This window comes from Colletes gigas, unplaced genomic scaffold, assembly GCF_013123115.1.
Source record: "Colletes gigas isolate AHSC1104 unplaced genomic scaffold, ASM1312311v1 Colletes_gigas_Sc00011, whole genome shotgun sequence".
In the NCBI taxonomy this organism is placed as follows: Eukaryota; Metazoa; Arthropoda; class Insecta; order Hymenoptera; family Colletidae; genus Colletes; species Colletes gigas.
The window spans coordinates 5,611,498-5,629,750 of NW_025106640.1; the positions used below are offsets into that span (position 1 = coordinate 5,611,498).

General features: G+C 37.4%; 4 protein-coding genes and 1 non-coding gene across 7 annotated transcripts in view; 3 read left to right on the top strand and 2 right to left on the bottom strand.

Annotated features, from left to right (window-relative positions):
• The first annotated feature begins 758 nt into the window (after positions 1–758).
• On the top strand, positions 759–830 carry Trnad-guc. The gene has a single exon. It is a non-coding gene; the product is annotated as a tRNA-Asp (tRNA).
• Positions 831–2,291: 1,461 nt separating this feature from the next.
• LOC122398424 (tektin-1) lies at positions 2,292–4,145 on the bottom strand. The gene is made up of 6 exons (XM_043398257.1): positions 4,057–4,145; positions 3,579–3,869; positions 3,166–3,438; positions 2,873–3,095; positions 2,591–2,809; positions 2,292–2,519 (listed from the first exon to the last, which is right to left on the bottom strand). The coding sequence occupies exons 1-6, from the start codon at positions 4,140–4,142 to the stop codon at positions 2,382–2,384; spliced, it is 1,230 nt and encodes a 409-aa protein (XP_043254192.1). The 5' UTR covers positions 4,143–4,145; the 3' UTR covers positions 2,292–2,381.
• Positions 4,146–4,776: 631 nt separating this feature from the next.
• LOC122398108 (E3 ubiquitin-protein ligase Bre1) lies at positions 4,777–10,870 on the top strand. 2 transcript variants are annotated; one of them, XM_043397706.1, is made up of 16 exons: positions 4,777–4,963; positions 5,052–5,223; positions 5,710–5,896; positions 5,973–6,161; positions 6,232–6,353; positions 6,430–6,666; positions 6,735–6,860; positions 7,096–7,269; positions 7,334–7,591; positions 7,678–7,809; positions 7,908–8,176; positions 8,265–8,418; positions 8,500–8,613; positions 8,737–9,139; positions 9,218–9,312; positions 9,400–10,870. In XM_043397706.1, exons 2-16 carry the CDS (start codon positions 5,074–5,076, stop codon positions 9,679–9,681), a joined length of 2,892 nt encoding a protein of 963 aa, XP_043253641.1. In that variant the 5' UTR covers positions 4,777–4,963; positions 5,052–5,073; the 3' UTR covers positions 9,682–10,870. The 2 variants fall into 2 exon arrangements, with proteins under 2 accessions (XP_043253641.1, XP_043253642.1); XM_043397707.1 differs by having other exon boundaries at positions 8,755–9,139.
• Positions 10,871–14,577: 3,707 nt separating this feature from the next.
• LOC122398185 (THO complex subunit 6 homolog) lies at positions 14,578–16,348 on the top strand. The gene is made up of 5 exons (XM_043397853.1): positions 14,578–14,886; positions 15,048–15,275; positions 15,351–15,518; positions 15,589–15,751; positions 15,926–16,348. The coding sequence occupies exons 1-5, from the start codon at positions 14,768–14,770 to the stop codon at positions 16,244–16,246; spliced, it is 999 nt and encodes a 332-aa protein (XP_043253788.1). The 5' UTR covers positions 14,578–14,767; the 3' UTR covers positions 16,247–16,348.
• Positions 16,349–16,477: 129 nt separating this feature from the next.
• Positions 16,478–18,253, bottom strand: part of LOC122398184 — a 68,241-nt gene continuing 66,465 nt past the window's right edge. For both annotated transcript variants that reach the window (XM_043397852.1, XM_043397851.1), the window contains 5 exons: positions 17,869–18,115; positions 17,586–17,770; positions 17,250–17,522; positions 16,917–17,190; positions 16,478–16,835 (listed from right to left, as the gene is read on the bottom strand). In XM_043397852.1, the coding sequence (XP_043253787.1) occupies positions 16,483–16,835; positions 16,917–17,190; positions 17,250–17,522; positions 17,586–17,770; positions 17,869–18,115 (1,332 nt within the window). In that variant the 3' untranslated portion in view covers positions 16,478–16,482. The remainder of the gene's footprint in view (positions 16,836–16,916; positions 17,191–17,249; positions 17,523–17,585; positions 17,771–17,868; positions 18,116–18,253) is intronic.

An 18,253-nucleotide genomic window follows, 5' to 3' on the forward strand; every position in this document is an offset into this window, starting at 1 on the left:
GAAACAAAGGGAAGAGGATCGCCACCCCTTCGACCAGCCAGCAGGGACAACCCGTTGCAAATACCCAGCCGACATTACCAAAGAAGAAGTCAAGGTTCACGGATGAGGTAACGGTACCCTTGACTTCAAATATCAAAATATAATAGATAATATCAAGAGATAATAGCAACCGTTACAAAAGATTTCTATATAAAAAAAATCAACAATTCAAAACATACAGTACACATAAACGTAATAGAAAACTTCAAAACCGAAACAGGAAAGATATCTAACCATTCTATTAAAAAACCTGGAAGGAGACTACGACCCAGAAGTAGTACTCGCCGAATTAAAAAAGCACAATATTAATAACGTAAACTTCGCGGCCGTAAATAAATTCAAAACGCAGGAATCAATTAGGGAAGGCAAAAATCTTCCAATTTATATTGTCCAATTAGCACCGAACAGCAAATTCGAAAACCTTCAACAAATTAAAGTTTTACTTCACTCATTCATTTCATGGGAAAAATTAATTAAAAAAGACCGCATCCAATGCAAGAGATGCCAGCGCATAAAACACGTTCGCTTAACTGCAATCTGAACTACAGATGCGTTAAGTGCAACATTAGTGTGCTCTTTTCCGATAGCATGCAGTAACGCAGAAGATGACGCGGAAACGCGTCCCTTCTGCGTGAACTGCAAAAATTTCGGCGTCCCAGTATCCCACTGACACAGTCAGTATCAACTATCCCATTTATTTATTTATAACAATCGTAGCGTCCTCGGTAGTATAGTGGTCAGTATCCCCGCCTGTCACGCGGGAGACCGGGGTTCGATTCCCCGCCGGGGAGTGTATTATTTTTGATTTTTTATTGTTTGTACTTAGTTAAAGTTCTATTTTATTATAATAACATGTAACTAACATCATCCCCATTATTTTTCATTCACCACATATGTATAGTTTTTCCCTCGTGCCGCTTTCTATACATACTCTGTGCCCTTAACCTGTACCTTGACCCTCAGAAGTTGTCGCTTCTGATACGCAGAACTGAATTCTGCGGAGACTAACTATTGACGAGGTTTCTCTGTTCAAATTAATCCCCCTTTCCCATAGGGAAACCTCAGTTTCCCCCACCAAGGTGACAACGACGAACATTGCCTACCGGAGGGAGGATTGGTCAAGCCAATCCTCATCATCATCGCCTTGGCAGGGCGGTTCCTAACAATTTGCAACATTCCCGCCCTCCCTGCCGTCCAGTGTCCAGGTAGACCATGCAGGAGTGAGCGAGAACGCTGCATTATTGTTAACTTTTGGAAAATGCCCAACGACCGCGAGACCCCGGTGGTTCGCAGCTGTGCGCCAACGCGAGTTTACGATACGTCAATCGCTTTTGAGGCAAGGAAGAGCTCCAAGGATTCCAAGTCCCGTGTGGAGTTTGGAGGTGTAGCATTAAGTGCAGTAATTATAGTTTTAGTGTTAAGACTACGCGTGCTCTGCGCTGAGCCATTAGAATAAGTATATATTGTTTTAATGTAACCATTTGTACGTTTAGGTTTTTTTGTACCATTGTATATATATTTATAATTGTTCTGGCACAATAAACGTATGTTTAAAAAAAAAAAAAGAAAAAAAAAAGTGGTCAGTATCCCCGCCTGTCACGCGGGAGACCGAGGTTTGATTGTATTTTGTATTTTATTATTATATTTTGCCCTATTACTAATATTTGTATAATTTTTTCATTGTACTGAGGGGGCTGGGGGTTCAAATGACAAACACACGATCTACTCCAACAATTATTTAATCGTTTATTTATGCGGGTGTGGGGGTGCAGCCACACGTAGGTTAATATTGCTAACGAACTGTCTTTACAAACGCGACGACGTCTTTACTGACTGGGGCCTTTCTTTTAACGTCCCTTGAATACACTTGCTTACCCTAATAGCAAAGGTAGAGAAAAAGAGATAGGACAGAAAGACGGAAAAACGAAACTGGAGAATACATAGCGTAGGAAAAGCTTAGCTACAGTGAAAGCGAGTAATAAAAGTCAAGAGGCTCGCCGGGCCCGGATGGGGGTGGTCCGAGGCCCAGGCGAAACCTTGAAGGAAAACAGACGCCTCGCACGTGACCCTGGGAAAATGGAAAAATAGAAAGCTTAAAACTATCCTTACATTCCATTCCCATTCATACTCTGGCAAGGGCGTAGTGGCTATACAATGGCCGCTACAGTACCATTTTTCTACACAAACATGTAATTTATTTCATAATGTAAGGAATGCACGCTAATCATGTACTTGATATTTTGTATATTTTATTATGAACGCTTTGTATAAACGTAGATATAACATAAGAGACAGGATTATATAGCTTTCAAATTTGAATATCATTCGGCATATGAATTAATTTAGTACGCGTGGTAATTCATGCTCTGACGAAGAGTCATACAGTCAACCTCGTCGATCTTCAGCGTATTCATTTTAATATTGATATCTTCTTCGATTTGAATTTGCGTTTTCAGTAGATAACGGAACGACGCTTGTGCCTATACAATTTATTCAGATATTAATAACATTAAAGAAAAAATAAATCGATTAATGATTTCATAATGCAAACCTCGAACATAGCTGCTTGCAAATTGGACACGACTTCTCGTAGTTCATATACCTCTTTGACCAGTTGTATCTCCACCAAATCTCGTGTGAGTTCTAGACCAGGTCGTTGGCAACGATTACCGAGCCTGGTGTGCGCCAAAGCTAAATAGCATTCCTTTTCCGCGATTGATTTCTCTATACGCGTGATGTTGTCTTTCATTTCATTTGCCTGTCGCATTATCTGCAAATAAGACATCTCATATTAACAGTAATTTTTTTAATCGAGCTGCAAAGAATCGCGCACCTCGGAGTGCTGTAATTCTAATTTCATTTTGACTTCTTTCGTTTCTTCGATGCGTCGTCTGAAAGCTTCGTCGGTGGCATTCTTCTGATCTCTCAAATCGTCGATCGCTTGTTGTATTATCTTGTCGATGTAACAACGCAACGGTCTCGCGCTGTTTACTTCTTTCGATGCTGCAACGATGTTGTTGTTCGTTTGCATTTCCCATTCGTTCAGTTCTATGGATCTTAAGGCATAAAAATAATTATTAACCGTACGGTTCTTTTTATAACTATGATAATAAGTGTGGTGCGTACGAAGGATCGAGCCGCGAAGTGCCATGGTAAATGCTCAAGTTCATGCTGGTCTCTTTCAGAGTCAAATTATGTCTGTCTATACGCAAGTTGTTCTCTTTAGCTTCCAGGTCGTTATCCATGTAATAGAGCGTCGATTTTAGTCGGCGTATTTGTTCCTGAGTTTGTTCAAGAGTTCGCGTTAATAGATTTTCGGCGCCCTTGATCACCTCGCATTCTTGTAACAATTCTCTGTCGACATTGTCGCGAACTAGATCGATCCCCAGTCTATGCTCTCTATAATGCAATATCAATAACAATTAATATTATCTACCGCATCGATCCTTCGTGTCAGTTATTAAATTCCTAATTAAATACTGAATTTCCAATTAAATTAAGATCGTCAAAGTACATAATAGAAACTAGTCAATTCTGACCTAAGTATTAGACATTTCTCGCAAATAACTAGAGCATTCCTCCTCACGGATGACAAAGCATCCATAATGCGTTCTTTATATGTTAATAAGGCATCTTTTTCGAGAAGTACTTCTTTCCTTATGCGTAATAATTCTTTTTTACAGAACTCGATATCCTCCAATTTTTCGTTAAGTCTGTAATCTGTCTCTTCCTTGTTGCCTCGTGCTTCCTCGGTGCTCAATTCGCATACTCGCCGCGTTTCGGCTAGTAGCCGATCTGCTAACTCTTGCTGTGCTTTGGAACATCGATACCTGATTTAATCGATATTGATTTATTATCAATATATCTCATAAAACAAAAGAAAACTACCAAAATGATCCAGCATTGTTTAAAAATTTATAAACAATGGGGTACATTCGTTTCATATATGTGAAAGGAAAGTTGTAAGTTCGAAGCAAGTTCGAAGCAACGTGTTAATTTATTCTACGGTATACGTACCTATAACGATTATTAAGATGCCAGTCGTTTAAGGTGAATTTCAAAGGTGGCGGTGGAACCAAAACAAGAGCGTGATTGTTTATCATTTTAATTTTGTTTCAAACTGAAAAAATGCTCTGATCAGTGCGGAGAAATAGTGTTCTTTCGAACCACCGGGTTTACAGGTTTGATCTATATGTGCGGTTGACTTTACACGAAATAGGTTCCTATGGAAACGCGAGCATTAATTTCGAATTTAACCTATTACAAGTCACTTCCTCTTGAAATGTTCACGATGAATTAACGCGCCAAATATTGTGTAGATATATCACATACCAAAAAACGCAATTATTTAAATGATTTTCATGTTACGAGAAATCTTTTACAAATGAAAAGAAGTGATTTAAGTCTAAACTCTGCGCTATATACATATTAACTTGTAGGGTGCCCATATGCCCATATATAATTGAATTATATTGTTTCGCCAATCGATATCGTAACGAATTACGATATCCAATCTGCGATAGATGAACTTCCAATTTACTAAAAAGTTTTGACGCTGTCGACAAACTTGCGAGAATCGGTTTCCATTGGAGCCGTCTAGTGGCGAATACGAGATGCATCGCCACCATTAGTGATTCCAAGAGAACGAGACCTACGTTTCACATCTATGTCGATTCTGCATCCATGGTGAACGTCGATGTTTTCACCTTATTTTTTGATTTGCCGCGTATGCAACGCCGTGACACAATGGCGGCTTCCGCTGTGGGCACGTACTTTTTGTCGATCGTCTTTATTAAAATGTAAAGATCTGTCGAAAGTGAGTTCTTTTCGACAGGTTTTTGGCATTTAAAAATGACATAGCAATATAGAAACTCCAAGATATTTGCGGGAGAGGAACGCTGGAGGTATTAACACACGGTACGAGGTACGAACTTCTTTTTGATCAATAACAAAATTTTCTGGACACTTACGAAGTACAATTTATCATGTTCTTTTCATTTCGTTGGTTTCAGAAAGGATTACGCTTACCACAAAATGTCAAAGCGACCTGCAGATAGCGGGGATTCGGGATCCCAGCCCCCCATTAAAAAAGTTCAATTCGAACCTACTTTAATCGGGCCTATATCGACCCTCGAAGAAATGGACATGAAAGTTCTACAATTTCAAAATAAAAAGTTGGCCCAGGTAATGCTTTTTATTTAGCACAAGATAGAGTAATGTTGGAAATCGAAAGTTATGTACAACATTTTTGGTATCTACATATCATTTTGTTTACATTCATCGCAATATTTATTGTTTATTTTTTTCATAATTATAAATAATAGGAGTTCATTTGCAATTGTTATCGTTTAACAATTTAAAGTTAATAATTATGTATCACAAAAAATCTTTCTTAATCAATTGAAAAACTAAGAATTTGTTATGTAAGAATAATTAATTAATATTAACTCAGATCAAAATCTTATTGTAAACATACATTGTATGTTATAAGCACAGATGATTATACCATAGAAGAGTTAAATTAAAACAAAAATAATATATAATTTCTCTTAATGTTTGACATTATTTTTTAGTAATTCTACCAAATATGATAAATACTCAGAGAATTCAGTATTTTTTTAAAATTATTTTGTTTGCTTGGTTACTTAGTTCTTTTGTTAATCTTTTTAGCGATTAGAACAGCGTCATAGAATAGAGGCAGAGTTAAGGCAAAGAATAGAACAATTAGAAAAACGACAAATGCAGGATGATGCAGTGCTCAATGTTGTTAATCGTTATTGGAATCAGTTAAATGAAGATATACGTGTATTACTTCAGAGATTTGATGCAGAAACAGCCGATGAATCAGAAAATAAAAGTAAGAAGTACTTGTTAAATCACTTGCTATACCAATAAGTGCATATAGTTTACATATTTTTGTTACTAATTGACAGATGAAAGTGAAGCTACAACATCATTTCTCATGCAACTTTCATCTTGGGATAAAGAGGAATTAGATGATAAACTGGCAAATCGCGTCCAAGTATCCAAACGCGCAGTTTCTAAAGTTGTGCAAGCGTTTGATCGTCTTTCTCAAAGAAACGAGAAAATTACCCTCGCGCTTAAAGGAGAGTTTGATGGAGGTAATTTAATCTCATGTGTTCATAAATGTAACAAGTTGAATTGCACGTTAACGGTATTACTATTTTTCAGAAGATGCACCCAATATCGATGAAGTCGTACGTAGAGCAAATTCTGAAATACAAATGGAAAATAGAAATCTTCAAGCAATAAACATACAGCTTCATGAGAAATATCATACCATCTCATTGAAGGTAACTTCGATTTATTTATTGTAATACGTTATGTTTTTATAATTATGTATTTTTCAACAAATATGTTACTCTGCAGATGTCAGAATTGCAAGATACTATAACAGGGAAAGATACTCTTGCTGCAGAACTTCGTAATCAAGTGGATGATCTTCAGTACGAATTGAATAAAGTGCGCGCGCGTAATGATAAATTGGAGCATCATCTTGGAGAAGCTATCGAAAAGCTAAAGGCGTTTCAACAAATACATGGTACAGATGAAAAGGGTAGCAATAAACCAAATACCCTAGTTGCATCTAGTGTTTCACAAACGAAGGTATGTCACAACTTTCTCATTAGTTTCTTAATTATTATTAATACGTTTAATTTTTGTCTTGCGCGCAGGTCGAAGATTTGCAGAGAGAATTAGAAGAGACGAGGGAGCTAGCCAATAACAGACTGCAAGAATTGGATAAACTGCATCAACAACATCGCGACGCATTGAAAGAAGTAGAAAAATTAAAAATGGATGTGAGTTCTCTGGTTTTTGTACATATAATCTTCACGATGCACGGTACAGAATGTAAATTGATATCATGTGCAATAAATACTCATGTTTAACTTGCTTTTGCTTGTTTCTTGTGTTCACTTCTTTACATTTAAATAAAGTAGACAAAGTACACGTAAAAATTGGGTCAATGGCCGTCTTAACATCGTATTAAATATTTCATTCAATTTTATTTTCAAATATATTTTGTATTTACAGATACGGCAACTTCCGGAATCAGTTATTGTTGAGACAACGGAATACAAATGTTTACAGTCACAATTTTCTGTATTGTACAATGAATCGATGCAACTGAAAACTCAATTAGACGATGCCCGCCAACAGTTACAATCCAGTAAAAACGCCCATTTACGACATATCGAAATGATGGAGGTGAGTGTATTCTTTTGATACAAATTTTATAAGGATTTATCTAAACTTATTGTTGACGTCTTAGAGCGAAGAGTTAATGGCCCAAAAGAAATTGCGCGGGGAATGTATACAACTGGAAGATGTGTTAGCGCAATTACGAAAGGAATACGAAATGTTAAGAATCGAATTTGAACAAAATTTAGCGGCGAACGAGCAAACAGGACCAATTAATAGAGAAATGAGGCACTTGATAACGTCCCTTCAAAATCATAATCAGCAACTTAAAGGCGAAGTTCATCGTTACAAACGGAAATACAAAGAAGCTTCTTCAGAAATACCAAGGGTATGTGTTACTAAAACATTTAAAGGAAATATTGAAATTAACAAAATAAAAGTATTTTTATAGCCAACACCTATGATTTATTATAGCTAAAGAAAGAAATCGAGGAATTAACAACTAAATTAGGTCAACAAACATCTCAGGAAAATAAGGAGGGTAATAACTCAGATGGTAGTGGAAAGGAGGAAGACGCTTCTAATTCTCTTCCAGGTTCTACGCAGGTATAAAATAATATACCGTTTAAATTAATCTGTGCTTTCGAATAATTTTATAAAAACAGTTTCTAGAATAATGGATTTATATGTTTCTACTGACGTAGATTAAAGAAGAAAGCGGTGTTTCTATAAAACGAGAATGTGGAGAGGAAGACGTTGAAACTATTGAAGTTGGGGAAGGGGAAGGAAACAAAGGTACTCCAGACTCTCTGACTTTAACTTCTCCAACTCTAAAGAAAGAAAAAGATATTAAACGCGAGAAGGACATTAAGAAAGAAACTGTTAAAACCGAACACCGTGATCCCGCCCATCGCGCTAAAGAATCGAAAGTTGCGGAATCAGAACTTGTCAGAGATCTGAAAGCACAACTGAAGTACGTTCACGTATTGTATTTTTTGTGAGAAATTTTTGTTCTTGCACGTTTCGTATTCATTTATCGTTCTGTTTCGTTATAATTACAGAAAGGCTGTGAACGAAATGAAAGAAATGAAGCTACTGTTAGACATGTACAAAGGTGTTGGAAAAGAGCAAAGAGATAAAGTGCAACTGATGGCTGCTGAACGAAAAACAAGAGCGGAATTAGAGGAATTACGCCAACAAATAAAGAAAATCCAAGTACGTGTTTGTTCCGTAACGCCTTGCTTTACAATTTTCTTTATTATTTTCTGACATAAAAAATGTTCAATGTGTCTTTAGGAAAGTAAACGCGAAGAGCGAAAAAAGTTAGCGGACGAGGATGCACAGATAAAAATTAAAAAGCTAGAGGAGCAAGCGTACACGCTACAGCGCCAAGTTGCTTCACAGAAACAGGTAAGTTCCCGTATCGACGATTCGCAATCAGCTAACATAAGAAACAGTATATTCGCCAATTGGAGAAACTGTTTGAATTACAAATCTTGCTTAAAACCATGAACTGAGAATAATGCTGAACAGAGTTGTGTGTGGCTGCAGGAAGAAGAGGCTCTTTTAAACGAAATGGAAGTAACTGGGCAAGCGTTTGAGGACATGCAGGAGCAGAACTCCAGATTGATACAACAGCTACGCGAAAAAGATGACGCGAACTTCAAACTCATGACAGAGAGAATTAAGAGCAATCAGCTGCACAAATTGGCAAGAGAAGAGAAAGATGTTTTAAAGGAGCAAGTGTCTACATTAACAACGCAAGTCGAAGCTGCTAATGTGGTTGTTCGGAAATTAGAAGAAAAAGAGCGCCTTTTGCAGAACTCCCTTGCTACTGTCGAGAAAGAATTGGCCTTGAGGCAGCAAGCGATGGAGATGCATAAACGGAAAGCTATCGAAAGCGCTCAATCCGCAGCTGATTTAAAACTTCATCTTGGTAAGGGACTCATTTATAAATACTTAATTTAGTTTAACGTATACGTATTATATTTTCTTTTCTTTTTTTTCTTTTTAGAAAAATATCATTCTCAGATGAAAGAGGCGCAACAAGTTGTGGCTGAAAAAACCAGTTCCTTAGAAGCAGAAGCGTATAAAACAAAAAGACTACAGGTGAGTTTAAAAAAAGATAGTCGATCCTATTCTTCTAATCCGTGATGTGATAAAAATATAAATTATTTTTATTGCGTTTATTTGCAGGAGGAGATAGCTCAATTGAGACGTAAAGTCGAAAGGATGAAAAAGATTGAGCTTGCTGAAACATTGGACGAAGTGATGGCGGAGGAATTGAGAGAATATAAAGAGACTCTTACGTGCCCTTCCTGCAAAGTAAAGCGCAAAGATGCAGTTTTAACAAAGTGTTTTCACGTATTCTGTTGGGATTGTTTGCGTACGAGATACGAAACGCGGCAACGAAAGTGTCCAAAATGTAATTGTGCTTTTGGAGCTAACGATTATCATCGTCTGTACCTTTCCACCTGAAGGAGAAAACTCTAAATTATTGAAATTCGTGTGATGTCTTTTAATTCGACTGCGTGAATCTTTTTTTTAAGATTACGATGTGCATTTTTCTTATATTCCCTATTTATTGTCCTGATCATTGGTAAAGGTGAGTAATGCAGTTACATATGTTTTACGAAAAGAAAAGAAAAAAAGAAAATGTACAAATAAAGATTGTAAAATGTTGCTATTATTTCGTCAAATGTAATACAGAAAAATACTGCATTTTTAAAACATTTTGTAATCAGTTCGCCATATGGGCGTTGCGTGAATGCTACACCACCGTTTTCGTACGTTTTGATCTCGCGAGAAGACAGAAGTTGAGTCTTATCAAAGGAGCGACTAACGATAGCACGGAATAATGAAACGATCGGTTGTATAATAATTTTATTTAGGCTTAAAATTCGGCTCGAACGTAACTTGGATCATGAAAGTCAGTGGAATCTGAACTTTAAAGTAGCTCGAATTTTAAGAATGATTCACAGTAGATATATTGTAATATATTATAAATATGAATTTAAAAAAAAAAAACTACTACCTATCTATACAATTAGGACCTCTTGCAAAAATATTATTTGATGATTATTAAATTGCATTATAAAATGTCTTCATCCGGAGGTCCTGGAAAAGTTTTAGTTTTATAAGCGTCGTTTCGCATTTCCCCGAGTGACTGAAATGTTAAGAAACATATTAGGAACAAAGTTACAACTAGAGATGTAATTAATTTATTGTATCGAAATTGTACGGAACACATAAGGTAGGAAAACAATTGATTTAGAAATCTTTACTTCTCTGATTGAAATGTTCTTTTTATATTTTGTTTAGTGTAATTTCAACCCTTTTCTACTTTTGTTAATAAACATTTCAGTTCTTTTATCAAATAAAGATACGTGGAAATGTTTCTAGTGTATACTACTCAATATAATAGAGATTAATATCGATTTGAAGCAAGATTAGATGTAAAAAATTAGAATGATAATTCAAGGATGTAATTTTCGATATTTTGTAACGGAGGTCGAGAGGTGTATAAATAGTTACAACCATAAATAGAGGAGGATTTTTAAATCACATTTTTTTATGATTTATAATTATTGATTGTACCATATTTAAAAAAAAAAAAGAAATTAACTAATGTATGTCAAAGATATAATAGTAAAGGGAGCTTCCCAACTTCACAGGTCTGTTGTCTTGATTTCCTACGCATAAGTTTAACAAAATATTAATAGAAATAAATAATGAAATCTTGTTAATATCCATTTTCTGTAATATATATCTTAGATGTAAAATTTTTAAAATATTTGATATTGTGTAGTTTCGTAATTTTAGATCGAACAAGATTTTATTATATTATATGTAAAAGAAATAAAATTATACTGCAATATATATTTCTGTATATTATTGTAATAAACAGAAGTTATATATGTAATATGTATATAGCACTATGCTTATAAAGAAATGTCATAAATAAATTTTATATAAAAAATACAAATGTATTTTCAGAAAATTTAAAATGCTTTGAACGGCATGTTTCATTGTAGGAATAGTAAAATAAATTTCTTTTTCTTCGATAATTAATTAATACATGATCAATATGTATGCTGTAAAGCATGTCTGTTCTTTCTCCTGAATGTTTCGCAATGGAAATGGCTGTTAATTATGCTTATCTGGACCACACCAAGTCTTACTCAATATGCACAGTGTCACTCAGCTTATAAAAATTCCGAAAATTAATAAAAAATCATAGTACACATTTTCCTTCTTTTTTATTTAAACTGTCCTCTACCTTTCCCATTAATTCCTTAATTTGTATAAATTCTAAAGTTTTATAATCCCTTAAAACTGCTCTAAATATTATTCGAATTAAGTTCAACAACCATTTCTCTATACATTAATTAATTTAATTAATAATACGTTATAAACGAATACTGGAAGCGATCCTTATTCCAATATAGCGCTAAAAAGTGCCGTAAAACAGTGTCGCCATCTAATATCAGGGTTTCGAAGTCAAAAAATCGTCCCAGGATCACAGAATGTTAGTGGAGGTATCCGGAGTACAGGTTCCCCCACCCCTGCTACTCCTGATACGCAGTACCTTGATTATTCATTAATAACTCCTTTTCTGGGATTAAAATATGAACTTTTAGAATTGAAGAATGTAGTATACAGTATTGTCTCTATAGAAGCGACGCTCTCGGGGCTCAACGCTCGGCTATATCGTGGACGAGAAACGATTCTTGATACTTTGTTGACGCCTACTGGAGGCGGCGAGTATAGAAAAGAACAGCGAGCATATGACAAAGAGGGACTGAGCGGCCGAGCATCGCCGAATTTGCTATCGCTTCCTTCGCTTCGGGTCGGCTGTAACGAAACACAGGCGATGTTTATGCGAGCCTATACGAAATCGGTGTTCTAATTCTGACTTCTACCTCTCTTGGTAGAGGTCGCAGAATGAAATACTGATTCTGTATAGGCTCGCGTAAACATCGCCTGTGTTTCGATACAGCCGACGTGGAGTCACTTGAGCCGATGCATGCCTTTGATTTCTTATTGCGTTAGTAAATAGGACCTAAATTGTATATCGTATTTGGTGTCATTTTAATCAGAAAAGTGTCACGAATATGTTGATGAAGTTTGAAAAAAGGAAGAACAAAAATAAAGATGAATTTCGTTGTTGATTTAATATTGTATATGTACTAGTTAAATCGTGTCATAACTTCAGTACATATATGTATGTATCGATCGTTTACTGCAATAGTGATATAACCCGAAAAGATATACATAACTTGCGAATTTAAACTGTTTAACCAACTTATTTTACTCTGAGTTGTCTCACGATTTCGGCAAATAAATGATAGGTCAATTAAATTACAATTCCTTTTTTCAGATGAGGATACACTTTAAAGAAAGGTCAAATGTATATTATAATTTATGAAAAACAATAATAAAAATTATGTTGTACTTGATCTTAGTTAAATCAGAAAACTGTCACAGACATGTTAAAAGTTTCAAAACAAGAAAAGGAAAAATAAAAAATTTGTATTATTGCACTAGTGTTGCCTTAGTAATTTGAGCCCGTATCGTATGACAATGTTCGACGACCGACTGTCAAACGCGCCGCTATCTTGGGGAACCGCCCATAGGAAGGCATACTCGCCGATACAGCGAGTGCTTAGTTCTAACGGTACGCAGTGGGGATAAGTAGAGGGGATATGATATTTGCCTATATCGTGGACGAGTTCCGAGCTTATATAGAGAAAATACTGTAGACCCTTGGCTACATTCAAGGATACTTTTTAGAACCATTCCGCCAGTAATTAACAAGTTATTAACGAATATCGGAAGTCGGAACATCTACGGCTGTATCACTGCCTGCTTTAATCGATTAATTATCCATTTTTCAACAATAACAGACATATTTTGGCTATTACAGGACAAAGTAGACATCCCTGGCAACATTCAAGGACCAATTTTGCAAGGCTCCATGCTCTAATTAATCAGTTATTAGCGATTGTTCCCTAAGGTGTCGCGTTAAAAGGTTAGAAACAGTGTGCCGACTTCCGATAATCGTTAATAACTGTTTTATGAGGCATGGCATGGTTATAAAAAGTATCCCTGAATCTTGCCAAGGGTTTATACTATATTCTTAAACTCTAAAAGTTCACAATTTATTCCCAGGAAAGGCGTAATTAGTAAATTAAGGAGCACTAGTTCATTAAAACCGTTGAATTATTGATTTTTGACATGTGGCGCCAACTAGTGGCGGAAATGGTGTACTATGTATTTCTTCGTATTTAATGAATTACTGCTCCTTAATTTACTAATTACGCCTTTCCTGGGAATAAATTGTGAACTTTTAGAGTTTAAGAATATAGTATGAACCCTTGGCAAGAGTCAAGGATACTTTTTATAACCACGCCATGAGTTATTAAATAGTTATTAACGAATATCGGAAGTCGGCACACTCTTCCTAACCTTTTAACACGACATCTTGGGGATCAATCGCTAATAACTAATTAATTAGAGCATGGAGCCTTACAAAATCGGTCCTTGAGTGTTACCAGGGATGTCTCCTTTGTTCTCTAATAGCCAAAATATGTCTGCTATTGTTGAAAAATGGATAATTAATCGATTAAAGCAGACAGTGATACAGCCGTACATGTTCCGACTTCCGATATTCGTTAATATCTTGTTAATTACTGGCGGAATGGTTCTAAAAAGCATCCTTGAATGTAGTCAAGGGTCTATACTATATTCTTAAATTCTAAAAGTTCATATTTTAATCCCAGAAAAGGAGTTATTAATGATTAATCAAGGTACTGCGTATCAGGAGTAGCAGGGGTGGGGGAACCTGTGCTCCGGATACCTCCACTAACATTCTGTGATCCTGGGACGATTTTTGCAGTACGAATCCCTGATATTAGATGGCGATACTGTTTTACTGCACGTTTTTGCCGGATTGCGTATGATATAGCGTAATATGATTGCGTGTGTAGATTGTCTTGTATGTGTAGGTAGTCTTGAACACCCACACCTTCAGCAGCAATAAACAATCCCTGAATTCTGTCCCCTTAATTTTTAATGCAATAAATAAAATCGTTATCGCTTTCAGTAATCATTTATAACTTATTAATTACATGAAAAAATGTATAGAGAACTGGTTGAAGAACTTAATTAGATATTAATTAGATTCGAGTAATATTTGAAGCAGGTACAAAGGATTATAAGACTTTAAAATTTATAAAAATTGGGGAATTAATTGGGAAGAGGTAGGGGGGTAAATAAGAAGCATAGAAAATATTTATATACTGTAATTTTGATGTTTTATTAATATAAACATAAAAACGTCTGTACAGTCGAGATTCGAAGAGGTTTAATTTGTATCTAGAGCCAAGAGGCAAGGCTCAGATTTCTCTATCTCAAAGAAAAGGACGAGTGTTAGTCTTTCTCGATACTTCGAATTCTACAAGCTCGCATACTTGTTTACGATACTCGAGTGAACGCAGTTCCCGGTCTAGTACAATACTCTAACCTCAATTTATGATACGCCACGGAAAGAATTGTTTAACAAATGATGCCTGATATATATAATCAAAAGTTATTTTACAACACTGTGTTATCGCAGACATTCTCCCCGGATGGAAATTATTTAGTGGCTGGAAATATTTATGGGGATGTCTCAGTTTTTGAGTAAGTAAAAACATTTCGTTCATGATAGTAAACAAGCTGTAAAGGTGGATTGTATAATTAAACAAAATCAGTCTTATGTAATTAGTATCGAGTAGAGGTTGAAAACAGTTATAATAACGCATTAATAAAGGATCTACAATATATTTCGTTTATTTCTATAGATTATCAAAGGCTTTAGGGCCGCACAAAGTGGAAGAGAATGAGTTACAAGGCCCCAATTATCATTTCACTGCCCACCAGAATCAGCAGGTGGAGAGTATGGCATCCACGGATAGTTTTCTAATAACAGGAACGTCTGGTGAAATATCTGGATGGTCTTGGAAAACAGTTACCTCCAGCAAAGCTCAAAAGAATAAAGCTTCTTGGACCGTACAAATCCCAGTTAACAAGTATGGCTATATACTTACTACGATTGTAAACAGATAATATTAACACAGACAGTATTAACATCGCTCAATTTCTAGGGACAACTATGAAAAGCCAGATATAAATTATCTGATATATTCTAAATCAAGTCATGTTTTGTATGCTGGCTGTGGCGATAATAACATTTATGTAATTAGTCTAGAAGATGGTAAAATTCTCAGACATTTGCAAGGACATACGGATTATATTCATGGGCTCTCCCTAATGTATGTATCATGTAACAATTACCGAATATTTTAATAAGTTTTGCGTAACAAATGTCACCGTGCTTTTCAGGGGCAACCAGCTAGCTTCTTGCAGCGAAGATGGAACAGTAAGGTTATGGGATTTACGAAAGAAAGAAAATACCAATATATTAACGCCTCATTTAATAGACAAGGTTGCACGACCATGGCTAGGAAAATGGATCGGTGCTATAGATTTCACGGACGATTGGTTGGTGCGTATACTATATTGCTTTTCATTTGATCTGGTTTTCGAGCACCTTCTTTCGTGCCCCAACAATATGTAGTTACTTACCTTTATAGCTGGTGGCATTTTCGAATCATAGCTAATCAGACGTCAATATTTAATAAAGAACAATAATAATTTAGCGATACGATAATTTTTTTAGTTATGCGGCGGTGGTCCAAGTTTGTCCTTATGGCACATGCGCACGATGGAAGCAGCTACCGTGTTCGATCTTCCCGACGAGGGGATCCACGTTGCAAATATTTTCGAGGAACGCGTGATAGCCGCCGGAACAGCTCCCCACGTCTATCATTTGACGTATCAAGGAGAAACGTTGGCCAAAGTGCCCACATCCAGTAACACAGTGTACAGTATTGTTTATCAAGTGACTCCGCAAAAGGTGCTCAGTGTAGCCGGTTCCTCGAACAATCTCGACGTGTGTACGAACTTCAATTACCGCGAATTAATGTTAAAGTTTGCGTAGCGCGAACAACCAAAGTGTCAAACGAATGATCTTACGGAATAGAACGGACTCGTTACATATATTCTTTAATAAATATATTAATACAATGTGCATTTTATAAAACATGACATAAAAACTTTTTACAAAATATACATGTTGTTCGTCGATTACGCGCAACGACAATCTCCGTTTCTAGCGGAAACGCTTACTCGCGAGAGTCTGTAAGATATAGCGGTGTACAATAGGTGACGTAACCGTCATAGGAAACCGTGACCCGCGATCACGGCAGGTATGAAGCCCTCTCTGCCGTCCCGCGAACGAACCCAGAACCAATCACTGACGTGATCGCTGAGGAGAGCGACAACGTCACCTTTGGAGACGCTCAGGGCGTTCCCGCCTCGAGCCTCGTAATCACTGCGTATGACGAGCAAGGTGTGACGCGATCCTTTGGTTCTAGCATTCGCTGCAGCCCTGAGATACAGCCTGTCCACGCTGCGTTCACCGCAGGCGGAAACCGCGTCTCTGGAACCTCGCCTTACCCTCGTGTTTCTGCCACGCGCTCCACACTCCGATCGAGTATCCCTCAGCTTCTCCGTGTCCGTCATATTCCCTGGAAGAAGAACTTTAATCAGTGGAGCTACTCTTGCAATCAAGATCTTCTCGACCCGAGTATTTATAAAACTATTTCTACCTAGGGGACGAGGAAACACGTCCGTGGAATCCTCCCAGCAAGGACCTCTCGTTGGTTGAGGCAATATTCCTAACGGTAGACACGCTGCGTACCCGACATATCCTTCTTGGCCGTGTGGAGTCTGAACGTACAACCAGCTTTGGTTCTTGAAGACTGCGTTCACGACTGTCCCAAGCGGAAGAGCCATCTCGTCCTGAGTTCCTCCCTGAGTCTGGTACAAAACCGATGGAAAGGATAGGACCACTGGGATGTTTGCTGGCTTCTCGATGGAGGCCTGAAAGTTTTCCATATTTCAACAATATTTCCCGACAGTTTGACAAACGCTTCGAGTACCTTCGTGAGAAACGCGTCGAGGTCGGCGATTTCGTAGCCAAATCTGCTGGGGGGTCTGGGCTTGTGGGACCGTTTGGTTCTTCTGTGTCTGTGTTTCTCCCGACCACTCGGCGTGGACGTCGACTCGCGAGACACGAGAGATGGTTCGGACACGGCCCTTTTAACTTTATCCTTCTCCTTGGTATCCTTCAGCCCCGAAAATTCCTTCTCAGAGTGTTTATCCAGGGGACTGTCCAGCGGCCTTTCGTTGACGAGTACCTCTTTGTTGATACCCTGCAAGAAATAACAGTTAAGTATAAATATAAATATCTTCATATTTTAGTTTGTAAAACGAACCTTTTCTTGAACTTCCAGCTTCTCCGTCCTCTCGATTTTCTCGATTCTGTGCAGCATCTTCTTTTCACGTTTCTCAGTGTCGAGGTTCTCCTTGCGGCCATCCTTCTCCTTCACGCTTTTCACGCTCCTCCTCGAAGACCTTTCCTTGCTGTCTCGCGACAAGCTTTCTCGATCGCCGTTCGTGCCTTTGCAAAGGGAACACCGGTGTTCTTACATTCGAATTGCAATGCAAATATACTTCATGGTGTATCAAGATTGTTATTTTACTCGGTTTTAGTCGGACCTGTGTTCCCAGTAGCAGCCGAATGATGGTTATTGGAGGCAGCTTGTTGCTGCCCGCGTAGGACCCAGGTCAAAGAGATCTTGGGGCGCAAGAGGGTGCTTGGACGTTGCCCCATGCTCCTCGGCGGTGCGAGGGGCGTCGGGGGCGTCGCGGTTCTGGGCGGTGACGGCGACCTCGAGGACGGTGTCACCACCTGCAACGGACAGTCCGCCACCAGGTCCACCGTCTGCACCGAACAGCCATGTTCCTGCAAACCAGAAATAAGAAACCTTTAATTACTATTTCTGAAGTCTTGAACAAAGTTTTTTAAGTTCATCCTTTCCTATTGTCTTACAAATACACATTAAACTGACAAAGTTTTCTATTCCAGGTGCTGATGGACTGT